Source organism: Crocodylus siamensis, chromosome 3 (assembly GCF_052110815.1).
Source record: "Crocodylus siamensis isolate JL-2025a chromosome 3, ASM5211081v1, whole genome shotgun sequence".
Lineage (NCBI taxonomy): Eukaryota > Metazoa > Chordata > Crocodylia > Crocodylidae > Crocodylus > Crocodylus siamensis.
In genome coordinates this window covers 111,458,663-111,477,932 of record NC_143397.1, presented here as the reverse complement: position 1 = coordinate 111,477,932, position 19,270 = coordinate 111,458,663, and the positions used below count along the sequence as shown (strand labels likewise).

Sequence of the window (19,270 nt, the reverse complement as noted above, 5' to 3'; positions counted from 1 at the left end):
CAACACTGAGGTTCAGTACAAAGTTGTACCGTACCAGGTCTTCGTTGGCTGCTTTCTCAGATATATAATCTTGGCAATATATATAGCATACTTGGACCGAAGAATAGTGTACCCTAGAATTTGCCATGAAGGAAAACTGCAGCTTTCAAAACAAAGCAATCAGCACTGGAAGATGGGAAGGAACCCCTTGCTCTGGAGTTTAAAAAGCCGTTTTTACAGCATAGCAGAACTTAGCTAACAGGACGGGGGTGGGGGGAAGCCAAGACAAAATGGTTTTGACAGAACACAACAGAAGCCTTAATGCACAATTGCATTCCTAATTTGGAATATGGCACTATACAGCAACAGCAAGTTCACTAGCATGGTTATCTTACAGGACCTCTGAGACTTTCAATGAGATGGATGATGCCGTGAAGTATGGAAGGCACAGAATGTAGGCTGAAAAAAAGTTTAAACAGGTATGGGTCAGTACTGGAGAATTATTTATTAAATGTCAGTGAATATGACGATCAGCAAGAGGAAATGCCGGTGTTTAGTCAATTTACTGAGATTTATTAACATGCATGCTTGGTAGGTATATCCTTAGGCATGTTTTCCTTCAAGGGCCAGCTGCTAATGCCTGTGCAGCACAGAGGCTCAGATGAACATCAGGCTTTAGTTTAACACCTAAGAGGTGTCGTCATCATCCTCAATATCTTTCCTCATGAGGGAAGAGCTCCAGGGCCCAGGGATGCGACCAGCGAAGACAAGGAAAAGTTGGTTGGTGGATCTCTCAGTCAGAGTTAAGCATGGTAATACTTTAGCTGTGGGCTTAAGAAGCTTGTCCTCTCTGCTGCTTCCTTGAGTTGGCTGAAGAGGAAAACCCGCCTTCTGTCTGACATGCCTCTGTCAGTACACAAGCAGCTCGGACCAGAGCAGTGCGAACCACTCCAGGCCATGAGGACTTACAGAAGCAAAAGCCGTATGCGATTTGCCCATAACAAAAGTCCCAAAGGGCTACCTGGGCCAAATCAAGCTGTTTACCAATACATGGAGGCTCAGAAAAAGGTAAACTCTTGAGGAGGGGGGGGAAGGAGTTTGGGGTGCTGAACACCTAGTCACACACTGATCTCCCAACTCTGCCATTTGACAAATGAAAGACAACAGGCCTAGCTCCTGTCCTGTACTGTATTTCTGCTTGCAGACAGAGAAGGGAAGTATGAGATGAGTGAGTATACAGGGCAGCCTGGCCAGGGAGCCTGTTGCCAGTCTAACTCAGATCTAAGCCAGCCCTAGCTTTGTTACATAGTGATTTTGTGCAGCTCCTAGAGCTCTTAACACCTGGATTGTCTGCACGTTAACACCTAAAACTAGTTTTAAGCACTCCTTATAAGACTCAATGTTGTGCCACTCCAGGGCAAGATTCTCTCCCACCCAGTGTTACCCAGCTCGTATTACACTAAGTTGTAGCCTAGAGTGGCTACACCTTAGTGTAAATGGCCAACCTGTACCTGCTCCCCCACTGGCCCAGATTGGACCCACAGCCTCCCCCCGCCTCGTGCTCCAACCCCACTCTGCCCAGTTCCTGGTTCACTGACCCCCCAACTTGTGGCTGCCTAGGCTGTCTCTCTGCAAGGTGGAGCAGGAAGGGAACTGTTAACCTGCCTGCCTGTCTTCCTACACTGTCGCTGCTCTCTGGGCTGGCTCAGCCCAAAAAGCAGTAGCCCCGGTTACTGTGAGTTGCACAAATGTTGATCAGTGTTAGTGCTAGGTCAGGTTTGGAGCAGTTGACTTCAAAGTAGGGGCTGGGCAGGCAGATTAACCCTTCCGTGTCTGTTCCCCTAGGACAGAGAGCCTGGACAACCACAAGTAAGTGGCAGTGGGAGAAGAGGGCAGGGGAGCCTGGAATGGGAGGGGAGTTGGGGGATTCTTACCTTTCAGTTCTCCAGGCCCAACTGGCCTGAAGTGTGGCTGCTCCAAACTTGAGGTAGCACTAACGCTGATCAACATTTGTGCAGTTCACAGTGTAATGTATAACAAGGCCCTTAAGAGAGCACTGGGGCTGCTCTAAAACCAAATCAACTAGTAACCGTTCCCAACAAATCACCTGCCAGGATGTGCCTGCCAGCCATCTCTAACTAGGGGAAAGGAGTGGAGAAGGACCTGCTGGGGACTCATTAGGGGCTTGGGGCTGGTCTCTGCTTCCCTTGTGTAAGTATATACTGGGGAATCCTAAAAGAAATCCTGCTCTCTGCCACTACCAGCTTGTCTGTATTTTCCCACAATTTCTGCAGACTAATACAGACTGTAATGTGCACTGTCCTGATACCACCCAGGATATGAAGCTTAGGCATGGTGAGGGGGGAAAGAAATCAGGACAATAGATCACCGCAAAAAATCCAACTGGTTTCAAAACCACTGAAAGAAAATGTATAAATCCTAGGAAGAACAGGCAAAAATAAACCACAAAGGAAATATACCTCTGGGAGCATCATAAATAACTGGGAAGAAAGCATGCACTTCTAAGCTATTCTCAAAAATTCGAGTCTGCACTGTTGGGTGTTATGTATTCTTCATTTGAATGTGTCCTGATTAACTTTCAAGTGCTGGTTGTTCTTATGCCTTTTTACACTAGATCTGAACAACTTTTACTCTCTGAGATATATACAGGAATCATAAGCAGCTTTGATCTCCTTGTTGTCCCTTAGAAACTCCCTACTCTTCTTGGGTTCAGTCACTCCATATTAGATGGACCATGGTACTTTCCAGCTAGGAGTCACTCTGCTCTGCAGCTATTAGCAAGAGCTGCAATGAGAACAAAACCTTTGCAAAATACTGGTAGAAGGCCATGAATAACTTGAATCCCTGTATCCCAGGGGCAGGAAAAATACAGCCTGTGGGCTGTATCTGGCCTGCCAGGCCATTCTATCCAGCCCATGGGGCCCCTACAGTATTTAGAAAATTAATTATTATCTGTGCATGGCTGCCTGTCAAAGATGACAAGGCACCAGCAGCAGCAGGACCCAGGGGGAGCTGGCAGCAGGACCCAGTGACTGAGCACCCAGGCCCACTCAGCCCCATACACCCTGCCCTCAAGCCTCCCCACCTCCAACCTCCAACTGGAAGCCTCTGTGGCTTTTGGTCTGGTGACCCTTTGATTGCTCCCACCCTCCCTCTGTCCAAGTGGAAAGTCAGGTAACATCAGATGGAGGGAGTGGGAGAAACCGCCACAATCGGGGACCCAGGCTGGGTCAGTTCCATGCAGCATGGAGTCGGCAGGGCCCAGCCAGGTGCAAGCAGGGGAGCAGAAACTTATGTAAATCACCTACACTGTGAGGCCCGTGCCAGACTGGGTTGGTTCCATGCCACACCATGCTGTCCTGGCCATGCAGCCAGATACTGTGTGGTGCTGGCTGAGGCAGGCTGGAGCCAGAGCAGCAGATGGGGGGGTCGGGGGTTGGGAAGTGGTGGTGGGCAGGCGAGGGGGAGTAGGAAGCAGCCAGTGGCTGGGAAGCAGCAGCGGGCAGATGGGGGGGGGGGGGGGGGGGGCGGGAAGCGGCAAGTGGGCGGAGCAGTGGGCAAATGAGAAGAGGCGGTGGGGGGAAGTGAGGGTGGCAGCTGGGAAGTGGTGCCTAGGAAGGGCAAACAGACATGCAGAAGGGAAAGTAAGGAAGTGGCAGGGAGTGGCGGCGACAGGCAGGAGTGCAGAGCCTGTGCTGGCACCCTGGTGCCAACGGGGACCCAGGGTGGGGTGGCAGGAGTGTGAAGATTGGGCACGGGGTCTGCCTAGATGCATCGCATAAGCCTCACATGCAGTTCACAAGAGCTGCACGCGATGGAGCTGGCGGCCTGGCCCCATCTGTCTCTCCCACCCCACCCACCATAACCCCACAGCCTCCCATTGTCCCCACCCCAGCCACATACCCCAGACCCATCTACACGCAACCGCCATACCCACACACTCCCCACACCTCACTACACGCACCCACTCTCCAACCACATCCCCCCACATATACCCTCTTACCACCCACACACAATATACAAGACTAGGACTGTATTTTGAGCTATTATGCAATTGCCTCTAGATACATTATGCAAGGACACATACATCAGGACAAAAATATTTTTAAATAAAATTAAAATAAGTTATAATAGACATTTTATTTTTTAGTATATGATTGGGGGGGAGGGAGGGAAGCAAGATGGTAACCAGGGAAGTGGCACCCATCAAGGGGCAGGGCTACCCTTGCAGCCCTCAACAGCTCACCAAAACTCGTTAAGTAGTCCTCCACCCAAAATAACTGCCTGCCCCTGCTGTATCCCCCTCCCCACCTCCCTTTGCTATCCACCAGTTCTCCTCAGGTAAGGTTTCCAAAGTTATCCCAATCTGCAATGGGTAAAACCCAGAATTGTTTCTATGTACTTCACTTAAAGTATCCATTGCAAAGTAGTGTATTCTCCTCTCCTCACCCCCAAGTCACACTCCTAGTAAAATCAGACCGTCTTGAAAAAGGATTGATGAGCATTTCTCTTCAGTCTATACTTTCTAACCATTAAGTAAATCCCACCAAACCATTTTATAGGTGCAGGGCAGACTTTATGACCAAAACTTCCCTCACCTGATATGACAGCCTTATACAAAAAGCAGAAAGCAACATTTCTGAAGTCAGTAACCCATTACCTGAAAGAAGAGCCAATGAAGAGGAACAATGATAGACAAATATGGGATCTGCCTGCCCATGGCACTTGATCTTACCAGCGATATCACAGAGTTCTGCATCAGATGCATTAGCGAGGGCTTCCTCCAGCTCTGGCTCCAGAGTGACGCTTTCCAAAACAGGATCAATTGGCTTCTGCTTGGGGACCCATGCCTTCCCTATAAATAGAGAATTATGTCACTTGCATTCTGACTGCTGGTACTTGCAGAATCAGATTCACTTGTTCCACAGATTCACTTCAGATGGATTCTGGGCAAAAGAAACACCAATGTTAAAGATGGAAGGGACACATTAGTAGTGCAAGGGCAGTGTTTCTCCCTTGGTAAGCAGAAGAATTCTCAGAAGAACTAGAGAGTCATGGGGCCTTGGCCCCAGATCTCTGGGAAATCACCCTGCATTAACTTAAAATGGGTTTCAGCCCTGGCATCTGTATCACCAGTGACTTGCCTAACTCCTTGGGCCTGGAAGGTTTATTATTTTCTGGATTCTGTAACAAATGTTTAATCATTGTTTCATACACAGGAGCATAACGGTGCTCAGCACTCAGACACACCTGACCCCTGTAAGAAATCTCCCTGTCTGAAAATATCCAAATGCAAGGGTGCTTAATGCCTGGCCCACAGGCCAAGTCTGGTCTATGTAGCCATGACTTCCAGCCCACAGAGCTCCCAACAGGTCCAGAAATTTGTTGTCAGGGGAGTAGTGACAATACTGCCATCCCTCCCTTTCTGCCAAATTCCCAAGCCACACACAGCTGGATTAGGGACCAGGCCATGCCCCCTTTCCCCCATGATGCAAGATCAGGCCTATGGAGGAACCAGGCACTGCTCTTCCAGCCACTGGGGCAAGAAGATTGAGCACCACTGTGTAAGTGCATTTACACTATATTATACAACATGACTCCCTTGAACGATGTGAACACTCCTTACACACCTTCTCCTGTTCTGCACATGCCAAAGGCCCAGAACATGACATATGGTTGATTTATGGCATGTCCCTGATGATTTCACAAGCTTAGTCTGAGATGTGCTCATGAGAGCAGTGCTGGGCATGTGCTCATAGTGGGCGCATGACATTTTTGTTGGCATATATGGAGCAGAAGCAAGCAGGCAAAGAGTGTATTCACATGGCAACACTCCGCAGGTCAGTCCGACAGCATGCAGACTCCCTATCCAAATAATCAGGATTAAAACAGCACAAAAAACAAACCAGTCCAGAAATACAGACACGCTACAGCATTCTGCCATTGTAAAAGCACACACCAATCCAGCGTGTGCCATCTCAAGGCTAGCCACAACTTCCTGCCCACCTGTCCAGGGCAATCTGCCCACCTGACTCACCTGCAATACCTTTGATGTAATGAAAGAGTTGTTTCTAGGTGGGAGGCTGACCTTTCAACGCCCTAATGCCCAGGGCATACTACACAGCTCCAACCTTCCCTTTTTCCATGTCCCATGTCTTGCAGGTGTTATACTACTAACATCTCCTCTATGCACCCCTCTGATGCCAGGTCCTCCGACTCTTGTAACCATGCCCCTCTGGCAGTGGGCTCTCTGCACCCCTGTTGCTGGTGCCTCTCTAGCGCCAGGCTCTCTGCGCCTCTTTCTCTGGAGCTGGGCTTTCTATGCCCCTTTCTCTGGTGCCTCTCACTGGACTGCCCATATTGGGTGCCCTTTCTCCAAGCACTAATGAGGCCTCCAAACCTCCCCTTCTAGCCTCATCCCAGTCCCCCAGTGCAAACAATTACCCAAGCATAAGCCTCTAGGTTATAACATAAACACTAACAATGAAGATAATACTCTTCCCCTTTAAGAGGACAAACTTCCAACCTTCATATAGCATGCCTCCAACCCTGGGTACCTGAGGAGCTCCTGGAGTTTTACTGTACCTGGGTAGTAAAACAGGCAGCACCAGGTCTCAGGTAACTCCCCCAAACAGTAGCTCCTTTCTCTGGCAGTTGCCAGAGACAGAATGCCTAGCTATCTCCAACCTGAGCTTATATATCCACAGGGCCCTGCCACTTTCTGGTCACCTGCTGCCCAATTACTCCATTACTCCAATGCACAGCTTTAGAGCTCTGCTTAGCCGCCAGAGCTCCCTGGGTGGGCTGCTTCAGCCTTAAAGGAGCAGGCACATCGTGGTGCCTGCTACACAGTGCTGTAGGCATCTGTCTCTATCACAAACAGCAAGGCTGCACCTGGATAGGCTAACACAGGGGCATAAGGGAAGGCCTGATTTGGGTATTCAAAGGCTTGTTGAGCTTCTGCAGATCAGTGTCTATATAGCAGTGTGGTGAGATTCACCACCACCTGAGCAAAGTTAGCAATGAACTGCAGGTAGAAATTGGCAAGGCCCAAGAATCTCTGGAGCTCCTTAATGTTCCAGGGCGTCTTCCATTTTCATACATCCTTCACCTTCTGTGGCCCGATTTTAAGCCCTCTGGGGATAAAATGGAACCAAGAAACTCAATGGAGGTTTGGTCAAAGGTGCATTTTTCCAGCTTAGCTAAAAGGCCATGTTGACATAGCCTCCCTAATACTGCCCAGACATGCAATGAGTGTCAGTTAGGGTCTTCTGAGAAGATTAAAATGTTATCCAGGTAGGCAATAATGACTTGCTCCAAGAGGTCCTGCAGTATATCACTGATGAAGCGATGGAATGTGGCTGGGATGCTGGTGATCCTGAAGGGCATAACTAAATACTCGAAGTGCTTGTATCAAGTCTAGAAGGTTGTTTTCCATTCATTGGCAGCTCTGATTCACACCAGGTTGTAATGCTCCCCGGAGGTCAAGTTTGGTGAATATGTGGGCAGTTTTTAGTGAACTGAGCATCTCTGGAATGAGATAAAAAGCATACTGATTACAGTTGGTGACCTGGCTCAGACTCCAGTGATCTACAAAGAGATGGAGACTCCCATCTTTCTCAAAAAATGGACAGGGCCTTCAATGGATGAGGTGGACTTCCTTAGAATCCCTGGCAGTTTTCCTGCAGGTATTCTTGGGGGGCAGCAAGTTCTAGCTCTAACATGGTATAAATGTGCCCACCAGGATCTTTGCCCAAGGCTGTAGGTTGACAGGGTAGCTGTAATCCTGGTGTAGAAGGGGTATGACCTGCATTTTCTTTTTCTTGACTACATTAGCATAATGCTGCTCTTTCTGGGGCAAGCTGGGTAAGGTGCACTGAACCTCCTTGGGGCAGCAGTGGTCAGAACCCCTGCTTAGATCGTAGGGAAGAAAAAAGTCCTAGGATTCCAGTACTGAAATAACTGGAATCAGAGTGGACTTCCCAGGTTTTCCATCTGTCATGGCAGGTGAACCAAGGGAACCTGAGAATTGAAGGACAGTGCAGAGAACAAATAGTCCCAAATTGAAGGGTCTCATTTATACATGCTCCGTGGGTGAACTAGGGTGCTTTAATTAGAGTGGCTCTTGGGAACACTCTAATTAAAGTGCTTACAGCATCGCATGCATTCCTTATCCCACGCTTCAGAATGGTGGCAAGGATGCATTCACTAAATCTTGTTCAATGAGTTTTAGTTAAAGTATCCCCACCACCATTTTGAAATATGGGGATGCTGAATACATGAGACACCAAGGCTGCTGGTGTGTATTAAGTAGCATGCTCCAGCAGTCTTAATTAATTGAGTCTGATGTGCTGTAATTACAGCGCATCAGAGCAGGCATCCCAGCCATGATTCCTGTGGATGTTCACTACCAGAATAGTGATGTAGCAGGTTCGTAGGTCTACCCCCAGCATCTGACATCTCCTGGTGGTCAGACTCACCTGCTGCACTTTCTGGCCTTCCTCACCTCCCGTCTCTCACCTGCCACACCTTGATCTTAATGTGATTACCTGGGGAGGCTGCCTCTAGAAACCAGAGCAGCTTCTTCCTTTGTGCCTTTCTTCTTGGACAAGTACTCAGGACTTCTGTGCCCCTGAACTCAATCCTTCCAGCTTCTTTGCCCCCAGACTCAGTCCTGTCTCTCTGTGCTTCTCTGGGGTATTTCTCACTTAAGACAGGACTGTCTGTCTTCTCCCAGGACTGTCAGTCTTCTCAATACCAATCATGATCCTGCAGACCCTAAATGTGCCCACTTGGTATAATGTGCCGTAGGACCTACAACTGGGTCTCCAGCTGCCCCCATAGCCATGTCCATGCCTCATAGGTGGCACTCAGTTGCAGTTCTGTGGGGCTTCCCACCCCAACACACTTGGACACTCAGGACTCAAATCCTTTTTCAGGCTTCAGCCTTTCAAGCTTTGGCCCTTTTCCTCTGGCTGAGACCCTCAGCACTGACCCACTACCTTGGACCTCAGCTCCTTAGTCTCAGCCCTTGTGTCTCTGTACCGAGCAGTTCTCAACACAGAGTATCCTAGGCAACCTGCTGCATGGCCTCAAAACTACCCCCAAAGCCACAACCCAGGTCTAAACATAAACACCAACCATAGTTCCAAATTCAAATCTCAGACTCCATCTTGGTTCTCACCATACTGCAACCCTAACCCTCACCAGAGGGCTCCTTCGCAGTCCTCAAGGTAGCTTCCAAGACCACAGTTTTTCTTTTAGCAGCTTGTGTTTTCTAGAGAAGGAGATGGAGCCAGAGTGCCTGCTCTGGTTCAGAAACTGACCTTGTATCTCCTAGGACTCCACCCCTTCCAGTCAAGTGCTGCTGACCCACCCCAGGTATGGCCCATCCACACAATGAACAGCCTGCTTTCCTCAGCTACATTTGGCTCCATTGAGCTGGTCCTTCCTACTTTCCTGGAGCTCTTTCCTGTTTGCCTGTTGCCAGGCAGCTGGCTTTTAAGTAATTATTGGAAGAAACCCTACCAGGGCTTTCTCCTGGCTGCTTTCTCTCTGGCAGCCTGCTTTGCTCCAGCTTCCCATTAATTACAGCCCTACTGTGCTGCCCTTTCTCTCTCCAAGTAGCAGAGATTACAGGCCCCCTGCTATAGGTGGTCTCCCACTCCACAGGGCTAGTTGTAAGGGTTAAGCCATCTATGATCTGGATGGTCTCTGGCTTGGACTGCTGTAGTGGAGTTTGGAAAGTATGGGCCACAGTCTCATCAATGAAACTGCCCATTGCTCCAACATCCAGTAGAGTGGTTAGGACCAGAAGTCGGTGGATTTGACCTGGGACCTGGAGATGGACATACAGATGCAGCTGAGAGTTCCAAGGGTCAAGTTTGCTGCAAGTTTCCCTTATTGGGAAGGTGAAGAGAATTTGTGATCTCAAGCTGGCCCTGCTTCCCAGGTCAGTGCTGGCTTGTTTCCTTTGCCTCTTCTCCTGGAACAGTGTCTTGGGGCCCCCACTATAGGGACACACATTGTGTTGCTGGCATCAATCCCATTCATCTGGAGGAAGGCAACGGTGCCCCCCATCAATCTGCTTGGGTTTGGGTGTAGCAGTAGTGGCACATGGAATGAGAGGGGTTAAAGAGTACCTTATTTCCTCCCTCTGCTCCTGAAGATAATAGTCAATTTAAACTGCCAGATCCAAAAAGATATCATACTCTGAGGATGGTTCCAGCCATACCAATGCATCTTTTGCCTCTTCCCACAGTCCCCACTGGAATTAGTAGAACTGGGCCACCCATTTTCATAAAATCATAGAAATTAAGGGCTGAAAGGAACCTCAAAAGATCATTGAGTCCACCACCACAGCTCTGGGAGGAATACTGCTGAGATCAAATGATCCTAGCAGGGTGTCTGTCCAGTTTCCTCTTGAAGACTTCCAAGGTTGGGGACTGTACCACCTCCCTGGGAAGTCTATTCCAGATTCTGGTCACTCTTATCATAAAGAAATTCTTTCTTACCTCCAACCTGAAACCATTCTCTAACAGTTTATGGTCATTGCTCCTTGTCCTCCCCTGGGGCACCTAGTGAGCAATTCTTCTTTTAGTTTCCAATATTCACCCCTTACATACTTATAGATGGCCACCAAGTCTCCCCTAAGTCTTCTCTTCCCCAGGCTGAACAGTCCCAGATCCTTTAGTCTTTCCTCATCAGGTTTGCCCTCCAGGACCTTAATCATTTTTGTGACCCTTCTCTGGACCCTTTCAAGATTCTCCACATCTTTTGAAGTGCAGTGCCCAGAATTGGACACAGCACTCCAGCTGGGGTATCACCAGTGCCGAGTAGAGAGGAAGTTTCACTTCTTAGCCCTGCTTGGGATGCATCGGCTAATACATCCCATTATGCTATTACCTTTATTGACTACAGCGTTGCACTGGTGGTTCATGTTCATCTTGTGATCAACCATAACCCTGAGGTCCCTTTCAGCCATTGTGCTGGCCAGGACATCTCCTCCTAACCTATATTCATGTCACTGATTACTTCTCCCCAGACAAAGCACTCTGCATTTATCTTTATTGAACTGCCTCTGGTTCTGGTCCACACACCTTTCCTGCTTGTCCAGGTCCATTGGGATCCGCATCCTATCCCTTAGTGTGACTGTTTTTCCCCATAACTAAGTATTGCTCACAAACTTGGCCAGTGTGCTTTCCGTATCCTCATCTAAATTGTTGATAAAAATGTTGAACAGCACGGGGCCAAGAACCAAACCCTGTGGGACACCACTGGCCACCCTCCCACCAAGATGATACAGACCCATCCACTAACATTCTCTGGGTTCAACTCAACCCACCTGACCCTGGACTTTGCCAGCCCACAATCCCCCAGTTTTTTTAAAAAAAGGGTCATGGGAGACCATATTGAAGGCCTTTTTAAAATCCAGGTATATGACATCAACCGCATCTTCCACATCTAAGCGGTTCATTACTTGATCATAAAAGATGAGGTTGGTCAGACACGACCTGCCCGCAACTAAACCATGCTGGCTATCCTTCAGCATCATGGCTTCTGCCAGTCTCTCACAAATGAACTTCTTGCTAATTTTTTTCCAAAATGTTACCCAGTATTGAAGTCAAACTGACCAGCTTATAGTTTCCCAGATCATCCCTCACCCACTTCTTAAAGACTGGCACCACATTGGCCCTTTTCCAGTCTTCCAGGACCTCTCCTGAGCACCACGAGTCTTCAGATACCTTCGCCAATGGCCCCACAATGACTCCAGCCAATTCCTTCAGCACTCTTGGGTGTGGTCCACCCAATCCTGTTGACTTGAAGACATTCAGCCATTCTAAGCGCTCCCTCACCAGTTCGACGCTGACCTTTGGTTGGCAATTGCCACCCCCCATCTGTTCAACCATTTCCATGCAGGATCACTGATGCAAAGTACTCATTAAAGAATTCAGTTTTCTCCTGACTATCAGCTGTCCCGTCCCATACTATCCTTGATTTCAGTTGCCCACCTGATCTTGGTTGCTGCCCTTGCCTTCTTTATCCCTCCCTACAAATATGAGCTATACTTGTGTATTCCTCTTTGGTGACTACCCCTTGTTTCCACTGTCTGTAAGCCTCTTTTTTCTTTTTTAAGCACTCCTTGACTTCTCTGGTAAGCCAAGAGGGCTTCCTGGCCCCTTTCCATCTTTCCTGCATGCAGAAATGGATGTTTTCTGTGCTCTGAGGATTGCTTCTTTAAGGAATGACCTCCTTTCCTGAACTCCCTTCCCCTCCAGTCCCTCTACCCATAGGGTCTCTCCCACTATTTTCCTAAGCTCATTGAAGTCACCCTTCCTGAAGTCAAGCACCTGGCTGACTTCCCTGCCCTACAAAGGATAGTGAATTCTATCATCTCATGATCGCTATCTCCCAAATTACCCTCAATCCTCTGATCTCCCATCAGGTCATCCCCTTTTGCTAGAACCAATTCCAACAAAGCCTTCCCACTGGTTGGCCCGTTCACCTTCTGTACTAAATAAAGTTCTTCCATGCAGGTCAAAAACTGATGTGACCAGTCAGATTTGGCTGAGTGCTCCCCACAGCAGATGTCAGGGTAATTGAAGCTGCCCATGACAACCGTGTCCCTTGAATGTGCAGCTTTCATCAGCTCTCTGAAAAATTCCAGATCCAGCTCCTCCTCCTGTTGTGGTGGTCTGAAGTAGATGCCTACCCCTTCTTCTCATCCCCCCTGTATCTTGACCCACAGGGTCTCAAATTGCCCTTCTCTCAAACAAACCTGGGTGTCTGAGGAGGCATACCACTCTTTTACATACAGTTACATCTCCTCCCTTGTTCCCTACCCAATCCCTTCTGTGCAGCCTGTAGCCTTCTAGGCATGCCCAGTCATGCATGGCATCCCACCAGGTCTCTGTTATTCCAACAAGATCATAATCCTTATTTGCTAGCAAAAGCACCAGCTCCTCTTGCTTATTCCCCATACTCCTAGCATTTGTGTATAGATACTTAAGTCCCACGTTGCTACCCCACAATTCCCCTCTGCTCTGATGTTGTTCTAGCCTCTCGACACCTTCCTGACAGCCCTCTCTACGTTCTTCCTGCTTATCCATCCCCTGGTTTGCATTCTCATCTGCACACCCATCCCCTGTCATACCTAGGTTAAAGCCCTTCGCAGCAAGTCAGCCATCCTAGAATAAAACAGTTTCTTCCCCCTTGCCATGAGGTGGATGTGGGTGTCTGCTGTATAGCAGTTGAAGAGGTACACTTAGGCAGCAGCAGTACTGTTCTTCTGACAAAGATTCTTTTATGTGGCTTCCACTGTCTGGGCCCAGTGGGGATCATTGGATATACCAGAGAATTCCCAAAGGAACTCCTCCATCCTGGAGGATAGGGCTGTTGTGCTCCATAAGCAGCAAGGTCCAATTCAGGGCATCCCCAGTCAAGACCCACCTTCACCTGATTCCTGGAGTACATTTCAGGTTGGGCTAGGAACAAGGGGCAGCACTGTGTAAGAAGTCCCATGAAGCACTGGCAGTCCACATCATAACTTTTTAGGTAATGGGAGATGGGTACAAAATTGCTGCATTCCAGGTCTGTCTAGCAATCTCCTCCTGCATTCACTGCGTCTCCTCATACCAGAGCTGGTTATTCTTGAGTCCTACCCTCTAGACTGAAGGATACCTACCTGGATTGAGGAGGTCAAGCAAAGGCTTAGAAGACGGTGTCACTATGTAGGCTTTGGATTCTTCAACCTTGGTATGAAGTTCAACAATAATGATCTACATATAAAAGACAGTACTAACCTTACAACCAAAGGGAAGAAGCTCTTCTCTACGGGAATCACAATTTGTTGAGGAGGGCTTTAAACTAGGCATGTCCAAGGGCAGGGGGAAGGTTGTTATATAAGAATCTTCTAGCCATGATGACAGAAGAGTCAGCATCCATGAAGTGGACAACCAGATAGGTACTAACATCCTGAGACACTGGCAGCGTGACAGAAAGCCTGAGGCAATGAGGGGAAAACTCAGGTGTCTTTATTGGAATGCCAGAAGCATGAGAAATAAACAGGAGGAACTGGCACTCCTTCTAGCAGGTGAAGAATTTGATCTCATTGGGTTGACAGTGACATGGTGGGGATGACGTGTGACTGGGCAGTGGATTTGATGGCAATAGACTTTATAGGAAGGATTGGGTACGGAAGAAGGGATGAGGTGTGTCCTTCTATGTGAAAGAGTGGTACCCCTCCCTACGGGTCACGTTTGATAGCAGCGAAGAGTCCCTTGAGACCCTCTGGGTCAAGATACAAGGGGGATCAGGAGAGGGAGACCTTATGGTGGGAGTCTACTACAGGCCTCCCTTGCAAGAAAAGGAGAGCAATCAGGCATTCTCCGGGGAACTGACTAAGCCAGCTAGCACTAAGGACACGATTATCATGGGTGACTTCAACTACCCTGAGATCTGCTGGGAGGACCATTTGGCCAGCTCCAGCAGGTCAGTCAACTTCTTTGCAGCTATAGATGATCTGTTCCTGACACAGGTTGTGGAAGGGACTACTAGGGGTAAGGCCACTCTGGATTTAGTGCTGACCAAAGGGTAGGACATGATAGGCGACCTGAGGCTTGGAGGTACTCTGGGCAACAGTGATCACAACTTGATTGGGTTCACCATCCACCGAAAGGCTGGGAAAATCAGTTAGTAGAACAGAAGTCCTAGACTTCAGAAGGGCAGACTTTGGCAAACTTAGGAGGTTAGTTGAAGAGACCCTCTGTGACCAGTGACTGGCTGATTTGGGAGTTCAGGAACGCTGGTGCTTCCTTAAGAGAGCAATTCTCACTGCTCAAAAAAAGAGGCCATCCTCATGTGGACAAAAAGCAGGAAAGAAGCCAAGAGGTTCAACAGAAGTAATAGGAAACCATTAAAAAAGAAAAAAGACACTTACAAGCAATGGAAGAATGGTTCAGCAACCAGAGAGGAGTACACTTGTATCACCGGGGTCTGCAGATATGAGACACGGAAAGCCAAGAAAAAACAAACAAACGGGCTCCACTGTTGAACTCCTACTGAATACAGAGGGGCAGCCCACAGTTGATCCCTGTGAAAAGGCAGAGCTCCTAACTACGTACTTCACATCAGTATTCATTATATCAAACGGGGGGGGGGGGGGTTGTTCACCTGTCCAAAGGCCCAGGGAATATGGGGAAGATAACATGAAATCAGTCCCAAACAGATGAGGGATCTCTTAGAACACTTGAGCGTTTTCAAGTCTGCTGGGCCAGATGGCCTGCACTTGTGACCCCTGAAAGAACTGGCTGATCTTATAGCAGGGCCACTGGTGAAATTGTTCAAAGAATTATGGAACTTGGGAGTGGCCCCAGATGACTGGAAGAGAAGAAGGATGACCCTGCAAACTACAAACAAGTCAGTTTCCAGGACTTTGGTCCTGGAAATTTTTTTTGAAAAATTTGTTGAGACTGTGGCAGGGCACTATGGGTGCCTGCTACTTTAATGAGGGCAGCCATTTTAAGCTCAGGGCTGCCTATATAAACAAAGCAGTTTGGCTGCTGGAGAGAAGGCAACAACATTGCCTGGCCTGAGGGCTGCTGAGTTTCATCTGGAGGCAAGGGAGGAGCTGTAGGGGGTGGTAGGAGGCTCCTGGTCCTGGGTACGACTGGAAACTACACCCTGCCGGGAGTGGGTGGTCTGGTGGGGCTCCCAGTGGCGTGGGAGCCCCAGGAAATGCCAGGCCAGTTACCACCCCAGTGAAAGGCAGGTTGGGGCACCTTAACCCCTAGCCCTCACTTTCGGGTGGGTCGTGTACACCGGAGGTAGTTATGGGGGTGCAAGCCCTGAGGAGGAGAGTTGGAGGCCAGGTGTGGCCAAGGCTGCCTGAGCCCTGTGGGGGGGTTTGAGACCCTGAGGAGGAGACTTGGGGCCAGGCATGGCTACGGCCACCTGAGCCCACCTGTGGAGGGAAGCCCTAAGACCTCGACTAAAGGGGGCGTTATAAGTAGTGTGGAGCCCCCAGTGTGAGGGGGGCGGCCTGTGGAGCCCTGTGAAGGGAGAGGGGGGCTCAGCCAGAAAGAGAGAGCTGAGCCCTGACCCCAGTAAGTCCTCCAATGCGGGGAGGCACAGTTTGGGTCGAATACTACACCAGTAGCAGCACCATGACCTGCTGCCCGGGGGGGGAAGTGAGAGTCCTCTGTGAGACCCTGAGGCACCAGTTGTGGTGTGAGGTAACCCCAGCTCCCCACATCTGTGGAGGAGGACCCAGAGAGGGGCACCCCGGCATAAGAACTACTAGATAAGTTCCGTAAGAACTACTTCATGGTCAGGGCAGCTAGGATCTGGAACCAACTTCCAAGGGAAATGGTGCTGGCTCCTACCCTGGGGGTCTTTAAGAGGAGGCTTGATGCCTACCTAGCAGGGATCATTTGAGCCCAGTTTTTCTCCTGCCCAGGCAGGGGGTCAGACTGGAAGATCTATAAGTCCCTTCCAACCCGACTTCTATGGTAAGAGTATGGGTCATACATTAAGGCCTGCCAGAGCTTCCCCTGACTGGCCCAGGCAGGGGCCAGGACCAGGAGGGTCAGAAGGGCAAGGAGGCCCACTGAGAGGGATGCCCAAGAGCCAGGGGTCTGGGGTCCCAACTGGCCTGGAGGTGGGCCGCGACTAGTGTGAGCCAAAGGTCCCAGTGAGGGGACCACACCTGAAGGGAAACCAGTGGCAGGGAGATATATGGCCTGGTATGATGGTGGCAGAGTCCGCCTGAAGGGAGGAATGCAGTTGGGGGGGTCCTACAGCAGGGCCCCATCGTGGGGGACTGGCGCATATGAGAACATCATGATGTCATCAGTGAGGCTTGGGCTGCAGTGTAGGGGAGGAATGGAGCCGCAGATAGCGCCCCCTAGCAGCAGGGCAGAAAGTGAGCAGCCTCCCACCTAATTACATCTATTAATTAATCAATTAAGACCAAGGCATGGCAGGTGAGAAGGCAGGCAGTTTACCCAAGAACAAGTGGGCAGGCCACGTGGAGATCGGCCCCGGTAGGCCCCCTGTTACAGAGACCAACAATTACAAACTGGCAACTGGTGGGGTATTAAGAAGTAACCAGCATGACTTTGTCGAGGGTAGATCAGGCCTCACAAATGTGGTATCCTTCTATGACCAGGTAACTAAGCATCTGGATGAGGAACATGAGGTTGATTGTAATTTACTTGGACTTCAGCAAAGCTTTTGATTCTGTTTCTCATGAGATTCTCTCAGCTAGATTGAGAAGCATTTGGATGCTTATCTTGCTGGGATCCTTTGATCCTAGCTGACTTCCTGCCCTTGGGGCAAGGGGCTGGATTTGATGATCTCCTGAGGTCCCTTCTAGCCCTAGTGTCTACAAGATCTATGAAAGCCTCCTACATTTCTCTCACCTCCCTCCCCTGCCTGCCACTGTCTATACTAGTGGTCTACAAAGTGGGGAGCGTGCAAGACTATCCATTGGGTTGCAGGAAGAAAATATTAGAACTTCTATTTATATAGATAGGGGTGCGTGATCCTAAAAAATTTGGAGACCACTGGTCTGCACAGTCCCAGAGCAGGGTGAGATCAAGAGCTCTGGGGCAGCTCCGGAACTGCTCCTGAGCCTGCTCCCAGACTGGCTGGGAACAACCAGAGAACAGCTGCTGCTGTCCCTAGTTGAGCCTAGCTCCCTATGCAACCCAGCTGGAGTAAGACATGAGCATTTCTGGAACCCTGACTGCTTCTGGTTCTGCTGGGGACAGTGAGGGGGGGGGGGGGCAGGGAAGAGGAACAAATGAAAATGATGGGGATGTGGGGGACTTATTAAAAGTTCCCAGCTGCTGCACCTGCAGCATGGTCTGAAAGGGATGTGCAACCACACCACTGTACCCCTTCTGGATCTACCCTTTGTCAGGTGAAAGGGAGGGAAGATTTGACCTGCCACCCAGTAGGGGGTGGAAGAAACTTCTCATCCTAATCTTGTGATAGGCCCTATTACCATGGGGCAGGGAAGGAGGCACCATTGCCCTCTCCCTCATCAGTCGATTTGCCTTAACTGCCTTAAACCCTGTCACCACTTTGTGGGAGATGGAGCCCAGAACTGCTCATCTTTCTGGCTGGTGGGGGGTGGGCATTAAGGAGTGAGGGCCTTGGCAACCTCAGTATCCAGAGCACAGCAGGGACCAGAGCAGCAACAGAGTCCCCACTGGGCCAGGGGGATCCCCTGTCTTGTGGGGAAAGACACAACTCCCAACACACTGTGATGGGCCCAGTCACAAGGAGGGAGTGTGCCCGACCCCACTGGTCACCTGTGAAAGAAAACTACTTACTTTCCCCACAGGGCTTCCTAGAGCAGCAACAACAGTAACTCCCCAGATCTGTGGTGTTAGAGAGAGGGTCTTGCCTTGCTGGCAAAAAGTGCCACATATGGAGCTGTATCACACTCCACGGCATGAGTGGTTCACACGAAGAAGGTTGACAAGCCCTGGCCTCAAACTTTGGACCAGGCTATCACAATTACACAGGCAACATCAATCCCCCAAGACACCCCAGAGAGAGAAATTTTCAGGATTTTAAAAATGGCATAACAGGAGTAGTTGGAGGAGCTGAAAGAGCATGTCAAACCAGGCTGTAAATGGGAGAGGAGTTATCTTAAGCAGCCCTCCTAGGGCCTCAGCAAAGGAGACAGCAACAGCTCAAGAGGTTGCAGCTTGGAATGTCACCCAGGACTATTTTTGTATCCCCTCTGAAACCTTGGTCAGCAATGCAACAGTTAATTAAAAAGGAGAACAAAAAGCATGCTGCCAGGGGTGGCAGGAGCAGCGGGCAGGCTGAATGTGACTAAATTTAGGCAGCACAAAGCAGCAACTGCACACTGTATACTCTCTCCTGAGATGAAATTGAAACTCCCATTGTCTTTCCTGGAACAGCCTGTTCTTGCTTTTCATTCTGCTGGTTATTGTAGCAGTAAAAGGAAAAGGGGGATTTCAATTTCTGTGGCAGTTGCAACAAAACCAGACAAAGTACTATGTGTAAAATTACGCTTTGCCTGTGTTCGGGGTATGTTAGCTTAAAATGTTTAGAAGGTTCTGTCTTGGCATTTAAAATTAGAACTGCATCATTGTCTTCTTAAATGAAGAATCTGTCTTCTTAACAGCACCACTGAACTCATGGACACTAACAAAAATGCCAACAAAATGCTTATTAGAGCTACACTGGGAAAAGTTAATGGGACAGTGTTCCACTGGAAGACATGGTTTTG

General features: G+C 49.3%; 1 protein-coding gene across 5 annotated transcripts in view; it reads right to left on the bottom strand.

Annotated features, from left to right (window-relative positions):
• Window positions 1-19,270, bottom strand: part of TMOD1 (tropomodulin 1) — an 87,118-nt gene that overhangs the window by 21,504 nt on the left and 46,344 nt on the right. For all 5 annotated transcript variants that reach the window (XM_090038994.1, XM_090038995.1, XM_090038996.1 and 2 more), the window contains exon 4: window positions 4,736-4,855. In XM_090038994.1, coding sequence (XP_089895120.1) covers window positions 4,736-4,855 — 120 coding nt within the window. The remainder of the gene's footprint in view (window positions 1-4,735; window positions 4,856-19,270) is intronic.